This window comes from Pogona vitticeps, chromosome ZW-PAR, assembly GCF_051106095.1.
Source record: "Pogona vitticeps strain Pit_001003342236 chromosome ZW-PAR, PviZW2.1, whole genome shotgun sequence".
NCBI classification, from domain to species: Eukaryota; Metazoa; Chordata; class Lepidosauria; order Squamata; family Agamidae; genus Pogona; species Pogona vitticeps.
Window position 1 is genome coordinate 7,258,839 of NC_135800.1, and position 13,645 is coordinate 7,272,483.

The 13,645-nt window shown below is 49.6% G+C and overlaps 1 protein-coding gene across 5 annotated transcripts in view; it reads right to left on the bottom strand.

Annotated features, from left to right (window-relative positions):
* The window catches only part of NR5A1 (nuclear receptor subfamily 5 group A member 1), a 32,544-nt gene extending 22,205 nt beyond the window's left edge, over positions 1–10,339 (bottom strand). The window contains exons 1-2 of one of the 5 annotated variants that reach the window (XM_072985022.2): positions 10,095–10,339; positions 3,355–3,471 (exon numbers count right to left, since the gene is read on the bottom strand). In XM_072985022.2, the coding sequence (XP_072841123.2) occupies positions 3,355–3,456 (102 nt within the window). In that variant the 5' untranslated portion in view covers positions 3,457–3,471; positions 10,095–10,339. Of the gene's footprint in view, positions 1–3,354; positions 3,472–3,621; positions 3,863–3,950; positions 4,197–4,333; positions 4,552–4,589; positions 8,371–10,094 lie in introns of those variants that run through there. The other 4 variants (XM_072985026.2, XM_072985024.2, XM_072985025.2 and 1 more) reach the window with 4 other exon arrangements.
* Positions 10,340–13,645: the final 3,306 nt, after the last annotated feature.

A 13,645-nucleotide genomic window follows, 5' to 3' on the forward strand; every position in this document is an offset into this window, starting at 1 on the left:
TAAAATACCCTTACAATTATTAATTCACCTATTGAGTAGGTAGGTCACTAACGCGAGTAATTTAATTATGCTAATCGCCGCTTTAGCTAACGAAGGGAAATGGGCATAAGAGGGATCTCCCTTTCAGGAACTCGGGGAAGGAGTTCACTTCAGATGCGAAAGCAACGAGACGGTTCCTGGGGCATCGATTACGTGTTTTTTTTAAAAAAACGTCGGAAAGATTTTCCGCTTAAGCCGGTTCGAAGCCCAAGCCGCCTCCAATATCTCATCTTGGAGGCGGATGATGAGAGATGTAGTTTCCCCCCCCCCTTTCTGGCCAGCACCCCTTAGGAGACAGCTGCGTGGAGACTTTGCGCTCTGATACCCACAGGATCGGGAGTAGCATCCCCGGCGCTTCTTTTGCGCCGTATCCTATCGGCCACGTTTAAAACACACCCGCAATCTGGAGGAGAGAAAAAACTCCGCGTTTTTTTTTTTTAAATTGATTTGAATTAGGGCAATTCGTTTTAAAAAAACTTTAGCAAACCTCCCCAAAAGTATGCCTAAAGGGTGTAAGCTCCTCGGGGCAACACCTTTTCCTATTTGTGCATAGCTGCGGCGTGGCAATCACACACCACACGACTCATTTAAATAATAGACGCAACGGGGGGGGGGGGCAGCTGCTTTATTCCACACCAGTGGCGGGACCTAAAGAAGTCCTCGGAAGTCCCAGAGATTCCTCTGAGCATGTACAAACCGCGCAGCACGTCTTGGCCCCACCCCGAGCCGGCCAGAGGAGCTGTGACCCCCTAACTGGGGTGCTGAGTTCTAGATCCCATCCTCCTCCGAGCCAGCAGGGCTCACGGCTCATGGAATCTGGAGTCCATCAACATCTGGAGGGCAGCAATCTCAAATTCTTTAATTAAGGCTACCTCTCCCCCCCCCTTTTTTTTTCCCTTTTGGTTTCAAACTGATGTATGCCTCGAAATACCAAAAAATACACAACAATCCACCCGCTTTGGGGGTTTATGCGGGGGGGGGGTGAGCTGCGTGTTGGCCATCCGTGGTTTAACAGCTGGGAGGCCGAAGGAGGCCGAACTGAAAATCGCCCCAATAAATTGTCAACGACGTTTAATAAAAGTTCCCACAAGGGAAAGTGTAGTATTATGACTGGGAATGACGTTTCCCTAGGAAATAAAAGAAAGGGTATTTTTAGTGGGGGAAGGTTTTGAGTAATTGCTAAATAAGGATAATTATTAGTGGGGGAGGTTTTGTTTAATTGTTGCATAGGATAATTACTGGGGTTTTTTTATGTTTAAGACACTTTCTCCTCTGGCCTCAGTAGGGGGGCATCCAGCCCTCTGCCCCACAGTGGGCTCCTTTCTGCCCCACGGGTGCAAAGTCCGCGCCCTTTCCAGCCTGCCAAGGGAAGAAGACATCAACCGGCAGGCTCCGAGCGCCCATCCAGAGATGCTGCGGGGCGCAAACCTGTTTGGATGGCGCGCAAGGAGAATCTTCCCACCCACTCTCGAAGGTGGAACAAGCCGGTCAGATTATTGGGGGGGGGGCGCCCAGGTTTTTCCCTCTTCCTTGGGGTGGGGTGGGAGTTAGGAAAACAGGGTGAAGGCCAACACCCATTTTAGGTTAATTCCATGTGGACTGGGATAGCATTAAAACAAAATAAAATAAAAATATTTTTCCTGTTAAAATAAGGGAGCATAGACGGACCCAACAGCAATACAGAATTTTTAAAAACTTGTAGAAAGTTAAATTAAGATTTTCCCTGGGCGGGGGAAGAGAACCCGCGTGAAAATATTAATTCACAAAAAAATTAGTTCCCATTAAAAGGGTTTTTTTCCCGACGGGTCGCTAAACCCACCCAAATTGGCGTTGTTTTATTTCTATACTGATTTTCTTATTTGAGTTTCTTTTTCTTAATCATTCGGTCTCATTTATTTCTAAACGGACTGAGCGATCTCTAAATAATATGACCGGGACAGTGGCTTAATTTACGACGGAAGGAATTTTTTAAAAAAAGAAAAGAAAAAAGAAAACGCAATCCAGATTCGGGACTCTGCATACTGAAGGATAACGGCCAATCGAAGTGACTCCGAATTGCGGTTAGCTGCACTTTGGATCCTTTGAAAGGAACCTCGGGAAAGCGACCTATATTACCAGCGGCAAGGTTTATATTCTCACGGTCTTTCTCTAGAACTACGGATCTCCACGAAAAACCGGATCGACGCCGGATTGCAGATGTAACCCTGGCGCCCAGATTCGCTGGGAACCAAAGCGCAGAAATTTAGAGAAATTTAAAAGAAGGCGAAGTCAAGAGTTACTCCGGGACTAAATAATAACCTTCTGTCTCAATTCGAGAGGGCTCAATTCGAGAGTCGAAAAACCGGCTTCGAAACGCACGGAAAGTCCCCGCGGGCTCTATTAGTATTACCGCTGCTGCGGTTAATATTAATAGCATTGTATTAATAATAATGACGATGATAATAGCAGTAGCAGCGGCAACAGTAATCGCAACAGCAATAGCGGCAAGAACGAAAACAATTTAAGCGTTAAGTGGCCACAATTGCCATCATTTCTGTTTAATTAGAACCCTTCCCTCCTGTATCGTCTTAAACCAAAGAGAGAGGGGAGGAATCGCATTTATTTTAAACGCGCGCCCGGCGTCACCCACCATCATAAATAATAATTCGATTTTATTTGAATTTCTCCCCGGGGGAGGGTTTGCCCCATGGATTATGATAATGCCGCCGGCAGCGGCGATTCTTTCTCCGGCAGCGGCGAAGGAGGCTGAGTTTTCCCGTCGGGTTCGGTGCAGGATGGGTGCCTTTAAGCCTTTCCCCGGGGGAAGAGGAATTCCCCCAGCTTGCGGACCTATTTCTTGGCGATGGCATCTGTGTCTTTCCCCCCCAAACAATATTAACAGGGGTCTGGGATCAGCTGGGATCCTTTGATCCGCTGCCTGGTGGGGTCTCTCTCTCCTGCGTATCTTTTGCGCCGGGCTGCGAAACGTCCCTCTGTTTTAGATCCAAAACAGAGGAACGTTTTCTAGCGTCGATCCTTTTTTTTCTTCCTGGCGTGGGCGAGGGATCTCTTTAAGGGTCCGATAGAGAAGATTTCCCCCTTTTCAAAAGAGAGGCGCGCTGGTGGTCTCTTGGCAGAGGTTGGGCATTTTAGGGGCGTCCCTCGAGCAACGCCGGGTTGTGGGGGATCCCTTCCCTCCTCGATCGGCCTCCCCTTGGCGCCCCCAAAGCACGACCCTCTCCTCTCACCTCTCACCCCCCTCCTCCCTCCTCCTCCCTCCTCCCGGGGATCCCAGGCCGGCTTCTGCCTCTCCTGCCCGACCCGTCGCGGGCTTACCTTGCAGCTTTCGCAGGTGAGGAGACCGTAATGGTAGCCGGAGACCTTGTCCCCGCAGACGGGACAGAGCTCGTCCAGATCCTCGTCGTAGGAATAATCCATCCCCGCCGCCGGACCCTGCAGGGAAGGCGAAAGAGCCGGGCAGCCGGCCGCTCAAGCCCCCTGGGGTGGAGGAGAGCCGGGGAAGGAGGGAGGGAAGGCGAGAGGGGCTGGGGATGGCCGGGGGGGGGGTCAAGGCGGTGCCCGTCCGGCCGACGCGGGACCCACCGGAGGAGGGAGAGGCGGACGGTGCCGAGCGATCGACCGGCTGGCCCTTCGGGGAGGGAGGAGGGAAAGGTGGGCGGCGGGCGGCTTTTATAGCGCGCCGGGGCGGTGGCGGCCTTGCGCCTCTGCTGCCGTGGCCGCCGCTCTTTGGCGAGGCGGGGGGGGGGGGACGCGGGAGAAAACCCACAGCCCGCCCAGGGGGGTCCTGGTGACTCTTCCATCATCCCCGCGGGGTGGGGCCAGGGGCCTTCTGGAGTCCGATCTGCCCCCCCCCTCCCAAGCAATAGGGTCCCGCTCCTCCGCGCGCCCCCCCCCCCGGGGCAGCCCCACACCTTGCCTTCCGTGCCTCGACGGCCGCTCCTCCTCTGAAAGGAAACGGAGGGTCCCCCCTCTGGATCGGGACCTACGCACCCAACAGCCCAAGGCTTGGAATCCTCGGAGGGGTTTTGGGGGCTCCCCCGGACCGGGTGGGGTACAAGGATCTAGAAGACCCGACGGGGCGCACGCACCAGGAGCAGAAAGGGAAGGAGAGGGAAGGGGGTCCCCAGAGGGCTGGGAATGCCAGAACCACCCCAGTCCTCCTGGTAATGACCCCCCCTTTTGTGGTCTGCCCCCCTCCCCCGCCGGTACGCCCCTCCCCCGGACCCTTTCCTGCCTCCCCAGCACCGTCCAAAGGGACCTCAGAGGCTTCGCCGCCCCAGTGAAGGGCGCTTACGGGAACGATCGGCGTCTCTCCGCGCGAAACGAGACTCCGGACTTCGGGGCTAAGCGTGCTGGGAGAATCGCATTGCTTTCCCCCCCCCCAAAAAAAACGATTCTTAAGTTTTCAGCCCAAAATAAGGACGCAGGGCCTGCGAGAGGAGGCCGCTCAGCACCCCCCACCCCTACACACACTGATCGCCTCCAATCCAGAACGAATGTTCCCATTCACACGGAAACGGGGGGGGGGGGGGAGGGAGAAGAGGACTCACTCTGGTTTTCTTTCATTCTCTCCTCCCCCTTAACCGTAATCCAGATGCTACCGGGGAAGGCAAGCAGTGGCTGCCACCCTCCCCCGCCCACTCCTCCTCCAGTTCTGGGGAGAGGAGACCATCGACGGGGACAAAAGGTTTCACTCCGGTTTTCCTCTCTTGTTTATTTCTCTCACAACCTTGACCTGCATGATTAGGGTGGAAAATGAATTCTCTCCCCCTGCCTGCTCCTCTCCCGGATTTACAGCTAAGGAATGAGGCAGGAGAGAGATTCCGCCGCCCCCACCCCGCCCAGACCGGACCCCTTCCCTCCGGGTTTCCTTCTCAAACCACCCCCCCCCCGTTTTGCTTTTTAATTTTAATTGGATTTTAATAACATAATGAACGTAATGTTTGCAACGTTCTTGCATTTTAATTTTCTGCTATTTAAAACTGTGCGGTAAACCGCCTTGGGCGCCAGTTCTGGGAGAAAGGCGGCATAATCAATCAATCAATCAATCCTTGTGGGACAGTCGCTGGAAAATTCCAAACCTTCCGTCTGCCTTTTCGGCAAGGGAGAGTGTGATCTGGTGCCAGTTGGGGTCCCCCATCCACCACTCTAAAAATAAAATTCGTTTTCACTCCAGTGAGCGCTCTATTGATCTCTACAGAGATATTTCGGATTAAATGCTACTCAACCCGTTGTTGCCCCTGCCTTTCTTTAAACAAGCCATTATTTTTTTTCTTTCATTAAAAAAAATCTAAATCTAATCTAAACAGGAACAGAAGGTCCTGGGGTGGAGTCTCCTCCAGGAATTTCTTTGCTAGTTCATGGTTTAGACGTCATAATTTTTTTGAAATGTGCATTTGAAAAGACCTTTAAATGGCACAGGCCAGGCACTGAGTCCTGTAACTTCTTCCTGGCTGGGCATAGTTGGCGAGGCGCACAAAAGACCGCACCACAGACACCTCCCCAAATTCCCAAACAGGATCCTGGCTTTCTTGCCTCCATGTTATAATTATTTAAAATCTCTTCTAATTTCCTTAAAAAACCAGTACCCGTTCTTCTGCTTCTTCTTTTTTCTTGTTTCACATGTCCTCCACATGTGCATATAGGTTCCTTTTTGCATCTCCAGCACTGAGATGGTATATTTTTATTTACTATATTCAATCTTGCTGGAGCTAAATACCATCTCCATGCTGTCTTTTAACAATTTTCTTTTACCCATATATACATATTCTTCATTATTCTTTGTGACTATACGTTATTCCAGTCCTATCCTTTAATCTCTTCTTTAAACTCTGCTTGCCACTGATTTTTCATCGTTGTTTGATCAGATTCTGAATGCACCAACATTCTATAAATTATACTAACTGTTCCCTTTCTTTTACTTCCTTCTTCCTGATCTTGTCTTTGTCCGATAATCTCCTCACGTTTTGTCAATTTTCTAGTCCCTCCTTTTTTACTTGTCCACTCTCTACTTCAACTTTCCATTTGGAATATGTTTAACCAGGAAATTCCTTCTTCTTCCCCCCAAATTTCCATTATGATAGTCTCATCTTGTATCTTTTTCATCCAACTCTTTATAGGACTGAAGCCTTTCTCTATTAATACTTCTTTAAGTTTATTTTTAAGAATTTGGGGGAAACTCTAAACCTCCACTACTTGTAATAATGGTAAAATAGGTGGAGTATATACAGTATCTATAATTATTCCAGCACTCTACCATAGTCATCTGAAAGGGGTTAGTTATTCTCTTTATTTTTTCTACAGTTCTCTCTTTAAAGAAGAATCCCTCCATTCTCTCAGAATATTCTGGCATTTCAAGTTCCTTCCATATTAAGTTTCAGTTTTGCACTATATCTCGTATAAGTCTAAGTCGGTTTGAGATGTAATATGATCTAATATTAGGTAATCCAAGCCTCCTTATTTTTGTGTAATATACCATAGCCTCTTATTAATCCTTCACTTATTTCCATTGCAGTAACTATTTATTAATCTCTGCCATTCTTTCAAGCATTTTTTCCTATCTTTATTGGGAGCATCCAAAATACAAAATTGAGTTTAGGGATAATCTTCATTTTACATAACGCTATTCTACCAAACCAAGACATTTTAAATTTTTGATGGTGATTCATCTGTTCATTAATGTCTTTCTTCAAATTATCCATATTTAGTTGACTTATATCTTGTAAATTCCATGTAATATAAATTCCTAAACATTTAATGACACTTTCTCTTCTTCCTTCAAATTCTTTTTTTCAATTCCTCCTTGTCTGCTTCTGGATGATTTAATAAAATGCATTCAGATTTCTCCCAATTCACTTTTAATCCAGGTGTTTCTTCAAATCAGTTTAGAGGTGTTTTAATTTTTTTGCAATGTTTCTTTTGGATTTTTAATTATTAACAAGGTATTGTCTGCAAACAAGTATATTTTGTCATCGTCTCTAATATCCGCGCAATTAATTAACCGATCTTTCCTGATTACTTCGGCCAGCACTTCTATTGCCAATGTAAATAGGATTGGAGATAAGGGGCAACTTTATATTCTTCCTGGCCTAGGTAAATCTCTTCTAACCTCAGAAGGTATCGCCGTCTTTTTACCTTCATCTATTTTCAGTTTTGTTATGAGCCGCCTTGACTTCTAACTCGGGCAGGGAAAGGCGGGTTATCAATCCACCGTACACACAAACCACTACCTAAATCACAGCTGGGGCACATTCTTCTTTGGCCGGGGGATTCTGGGAGACGTAGTCCATAAAAGGTCTGGCCAGAAAACACTCCAGAAATGGGAGGTGTTGCGCGCAGGCGTAAACGGGAGCGGCCACCCCCCCCCCCCCAATCTTACGCGAGGCGGCAACCCCGCATTGCAGGTGAGTTAGCATCAGAGGAAGAAACGCGGTTTAATTGAGTTTCAGCCCCATAAAGCACTGTGGAGTTTAGCTAGATCTGGTTTTTTTTTAGATTTTTGTTGTAAGATGCCCCGCGTTTCTATTAGGAGAAAGGCGGCACAGGGAAAATAAATACTGTAAGTGAACGAATTGATCATTTTCAGACCCGGAGGCTTTCCTGGAGTTGTTGCGGACGTGTTTGTATGTGTGTGCGTGTGGGGGGGGGGCAGCTTTTAAATCCACGCGGATTTCACTGCCGCCAGCCACCTCCACCTCGACCCCCTTGAACGGGCCAGTCCAGAAGCCCATTCACACGACCGGCAGATGGTCGTCTTCTTTTCCCCGTGTCGGAAGATCGGTTTATATATCGCAAAAGACCACCCTCGGATTCCGTTCCGTTTAAAGACGCCGCACTCTTTGGCTCCTCGTTACATTTTCGTATTTACTGGATTGGTTTCCTTTGGCTCCGATGTCCTCTAAGCCTAAGATATAAAACGGCTTTATTTCGGTTTTATTTCTGCCCTGCCTGGCTCTCCCCCAAAGCTGAATCTCGGCCTGGATTGACACCATTCCAGGTGGTCCCTCTCGCTCTGTTTCTCTTTCTCCCTGCGTGGAGTATTAAATGATTCCCCACGGCCCTGCAGGCTGAAAGCTAAGCTGTCAGGACGCTCTTATGTTTCCACCTGCAGGGAAGATCTATTCTTCCCCCACTGGGTGTTTCCAAATATATATACCCCAAAACCCGTGTCTTGTCCCTTGTGCCATTCCCACGTGTTTGTGGGCCTCACTTTTCCAAACTCTGGAAAGGAAGCGGTGCAGGATTTATTTCCTCACCCTCTCCTGCGGCTGCTGGAAGGAAACTGCCTCCAGGCCCGGGACTCGAAGGGAGGTTTCTTCCCTCTGGTGGGATCCACCACAGCCACTAAAAATAGCCGCCAGGGTTTGTTTAGACGGTGCGAAATGGCCGCCTGAGCTTATCCTGCTGGGCTGGGCTGAGCTGAGCTCCCCCACCCCCACATGGCATGGGTCTCCCTTTAAGAAGGGGACTGAGTCCCTCTGGTGATGGCTTGGGGTAGGAACCCGGAAAACACCTCCCGGGACCAGGCACAGAAAGGTGGTGAGTGTCATAAAAGCATCTCTCTGAGCCAGGTAAAGAGTGCCCGTGAGCATGGACAGAGTGCCGCAGACAGTTCGGTGGTATGGGAAGCAAGAGATGGAGGACAGGGATCCAGGTGGTTAGAAAACTGGAGGAGAAATGATTTACACCCGTATTTTTTGTTGGCAACTCAGATCAGGGAATGAGGAAGAGACTGGATTCCAAATCCCATGTGGCTGTGCTGGGAAGGGCTGATGGGAACTGGAGTTCCACTGAGGCTGCAACATACACGTACCAACCTCACTACTCAACGTGCTCTGTTCTGTGTGTGTTTATATTTATATATATAAAAAACATCCTCTCCTTCCTATATACAGGGCTTTAAATCCACTTAGTTATCTAACCACTTACTTGCTCTTTAAGACCACTTTGACTATGTATTAATTTGGCCTTTTTCGAATTGATGGCATTTGCTAGGGTTTCATTGTGACTTAGTGGCTATTCAACAGCAAAGATTTAGCTATTCTGGGATAATTAAATGCGGCACCGTGAGTGCCACCACCTATTAGCAAACCATTTATTTCCTGTGCTTCCACGCATTCCTAGGGGGCTGTCAACCCTGACCCCCCCCCCCCGAGAAGGGGAGACCTCACTTCCTAATCCCAGAGCCAGCAGAGAAGGAAAAGGCAACACACACAACACCAGGGTTACTGGTTCCTTTAAAACGGGGGGGGGGGGGGGGGGAACGAGGAGGGTCATCGCTTGGGAGAATGTCACCAAAAAAGTGGGCAAGGGAAGGAGGAGACAGATATTTTGGGGCTGGAACAAACTAGATCTGGACAAACTAGATTATCAGAAGAACCCGGGTTAGCATGAAAGTGTTTCCCAAGTCTGGATACCAGGCAAGAGAGAGAGAGAGAGAGCTTTTCTTAAGGAGGTGTGCTAGGCCCTTAGTCAAAACTTGGGAAAAGTAAAACAAAATCGAGTGTCTTAATTCTCACGCTGGCAGGGAAATGCAGAATGCCATTGTCCAAAAACAAGGGGAAAAAGTCACTCCCCCAAACTCAGCCTCCTTTGGCTCCTGGTAGCTATGCAGTGGTCAGGAAGAAGACACATTCCACACGCTCAGAGGCGCCCCCCCCCTCGGTGCATGTTGTGGAATCAAGTCTGAAGCTCCAGTGGAAACCCAGCCTGGATTCGAACTCAGATTGACTTATAGGAATGGCCTCGAAGACCAAACAGGGGAGGAGGAGATGGGGTGGAAAGGAGCTCCTTCCACCCGTCTCCCAGGCCTGGCGTCACGATTGCCACTTTCCTGCAGAATTACGGGAGCAAACCCAAGCCAGACTCTACCGAAAGCAAGGATCTACCGAGTCCTTGCCAGACCCAGTTCAATACATCCTTCAATAGGTCTTCCCAGAAAGCCATGAGGGCATAGTGTAGAAATGACAAGCCCAGCGCTGGGTGGAAGAGATCAGGGAGGTCACGCTGGACATCCAGCGGTCAGAAGGACTTAGGGCCTTGCTCCCGTCACTTACTTGCAAAATGGCCTTCTCTTTGTCCACTGGAGGAACCCGGGTGCTCTCCCTCCAGACCGCCAGGGATGGCAGCGAACAACCACCCAGTCCTTGGTCGGAGATCCTAATCTGGACAGAACCATATGGAGGAGTTTCCCCTTGTTTTTGGCACAGGTCTCTCTCGTGCCAGAGCAGAACCGTGGGGGGCACCGGGATGTTCCGGACGTCGCGGCCTCCACCGGACCCACCGCCGTTTCCCCGCCTCCCGATGGGTGGCCAGTTTTGGGCTCCGGACAGCTGCTCCATTGGCTTTTAGCAGGGCCACGTGACCCACACGACGAGGAGACGAAAAATTAAGATGCAGAAACACTGCTCATAAACGGGGCTCCTTCGCATGGGGCAGCAGGGAGGATAAAGCGGAACCTTTGCCATAGATAAAGCCAGAGAAGGAGGGAAGTTGTTAATGGACGGCCAAGGAGCCCTTTGCACAGTCCGAGAAGAAGCTCATTAAAAAATAAGGGAGGAAAAAGACTAGACCTGATTTATTGTCTAGCTGCTGACACACACACACACTTTCTCCCCCCCCCCCCATTTAACAAGGACTCCCTTTCACGAGGCATTGTCTGGCGCAGCTGGGCCCTGCTGCCAAAACAGAGTTTTGCCCCAGCTCAGTTTAATCCGGATTGGTTAAACCGGAGCAGCTTTTCCAAGTAGAGACGTATGCCTTCCATTTTTAAGGGTAGGGAACTGCCTTTCTGGCCGGTTGGCTTCCTTTGGGACAGGCTTGATTTTTGGACAGTGGCATTACAAGACACTGGCAAGGCTTAGTTGTGATTGTGGGGCCATGGGGAGGCAGGCGAGGCCACCCCCCAGCCATCCTAGTCTTGTCCAAGACCAGTGGAAACTTCAGAATGTCACCATGACCTTGTCCTGGGAATTAACATAGAGCCTGTACCAATGACGTTTGTCTCAGCCGTGCCAGAATGGAGGCCTGAGACCCGAAACATACAGATTTATAGTGGCTTTGTTACCCATCCTACTCTAGACTCATTAAAACAACAACAGATATAGTGGTGCCTCGCTAGACGATGATAATCTGTTCCACTGAAATTGCTGTTTAGCGAAATTATCATCTAGCAAAAAGCATTTCTCCATTGGAATGCATTGAAACTTGTTTAATGCATTCCAATGGGGAAGAATCGTCGTTGTCTAGCGAAGATCGGCCATAGGGAAGCCGCTTTGCGAACTGCTGATCAGCTGTTTAAATAGCTGTCTTGAGAAGCTTAGGTCCCAAAAACACCCATTTTGCGAGCACGGAGGGAGCTGTCAAAATCGTCGTCTAGCGAAAATCGGTTGGCGAAGCAGGGACCAAACATTGTCCAGCGAAATTCCCCCATAGGAATCACTGTTTTGCGAATCACTATAGTGATCGCAAAAAGTCAATGTCTAGCGAAAAAACTGTCATGCGGGGCAACTGTCTAGCAAGGCATCACTGTAATTGAAAAGGAACTCAAAGATCTTCTAACTCAACCCCAACCATATTGGAAGTCCAGTGATTCTCTCTTTCTCTCCTAGGTAAGTAGGTTGGCATCCAATTCGTGCTTTAAAATCCTCTAGCAGAGGCCAAGCTGGTGCCTTTTGAGACGGCTCCAACTGCTGAACAAGCTCATCAAGAAAACCTTAATATTTAGTCAATATTTTGCAAAGTTTACATTGCAACAAAAGACCCCTTTGCTCATCACGTTGATGGTCAACGCGGCGAGATTTGAAACTGGGTCTCTTGTCCCCTTGGCTAAAATACTTGCTTTGGTTGTGGAGAAAGGGATGTTGTTTGGGTTTACGGGCATCGCCATTCGGAGAGATGGCCAGGGAGATCTGGAGAGTTTGTGGAAGAGACGTGGCTGGTCTTTGTGAACTGAGCCCACCTTGATTCTTTCTTGGGAAATGATCTAATAGCAAAATTGGGGGAATCTAATAGCAAAAGCACAGACCTATAAATGATCTGGTGAAAGAGCAGAGCTTCAAATATATAAGAAGGGGGGAGGTTGTTGAGCTTCCCCTTCCAGTGACCGAAGCTGCTCATGTACAATATTTCTTTATATGTGTGTATATAATAGATGTAGGTACATTTATAAGCACATATATAGGTAATATGTACATATGTATCTATCTACATACGGTATCCATGTTTGCACGCATATTTTTATATTTGCCTACACATCCATCTGTTGTGCTTTGCCTCTGCGGCCAGAGAAGGAAGAGGGCTGTTTCTGAGGGCATGCAGAGTGCTCTGAGCCGCAGTGGCCCCTCGGTTCCGGCATCTCAGGTAAGGGACGGCCAGCCTCCCTCCGTCCCCACGGCCGGCTGAACCGAACACAGCAGCGGGAATGGAGAGGGGGGGGGCCTTCCGGCTGCATCGTAGGCAATTATCAGCTGAAATGCCAGATGTTCGGAGCCGGTGCCAATGGCATGAGGAATACATCTCGGGCAAGGGTTCAAGGTCTCTCCGCCAGGGCGGGAGGGGTAAAGCTGCCTTATGCCGGGCTCACTCGGGCCGGTCGAGGGAGCTGGAGGGGAGGCGGGCCTGCTGGGCGAAGTGGCTACTTCCTCGAGCAGGCGGCTTGCTATTTTGGGCTAGAGGGTTTCGGGGGGACAGCCCGGTTCCAGCCGGCCTTGGGGGCTCGTTGGCTCTCCCTCTCAAGGTCTTGGCTAGCTGGGCGGATGTTGAAAGAGGCCCCTTTTCCCAGCAAAGGTTGGATGCAGGTCAGGGCTATTCATGGAGGGGGACAATTTTGGAAGGAGGAATAAGAAGTTGGGGGGGGCTTGAGCTTCCCCTTCCAGTGACTGAAGCGGCTCATGGTTCCGGAGGACTGAGAGGATGACACTCTGCCCATGCTCAGGAGGAACCCCTTCAAATGTCATGATTGAATGTTGGATTTCCCCTCCCCCCCAAAGACTCATCTCACAAACTTTCTTCCTGCTTGAGGGTCTGCAATCCAGATAGCCAAGGCAGAATGCGGCCCTTCTAGATTTTTACCAGGACTACAGTTCCCAGTTTCCCCCACCCTTGGGTCTACTGGCTTGGGTGGATGATGAACTGCAGCCTCTTCTTCTTTGGAGGGCTGTATTTGGGCCTCCCTCTAATTGAGGCCGTGAGGCAGAGAATTCTTTGGTGGTCCAGAAAAATCTGCGGTTTGACTCCAGCCAGCACGGGGGCGATGGAGGTTGTTGTTCAAGACACCTGGAGGCTCAAAATTGGCCCAGTTGCTCTGCGGGTTCAAGTGTGCACCGTCTTCGACATCCGCTGCTCTTTGGTTCCACTCATTCATGGATGGGTAAAGTGCAGCTCTCCCCATTATGTTGGACTAGAATGCCCATCAGTCTTAGACAGCATAGCTAAGAGTGAGGAATGCTGGGAGTTGTAGTCCAACAAACCATGGAAGGCTAGGCCAGGCCTGCCTACCTGGTGATGCTGAGTCCTATATATAGGAACTTTCCCTCAATGCACCTCCACCACTGGGGTGGGAGGAAAACACTTTGTGCGTGCGTAGGAAAGCCCTCCGTGTATGGCG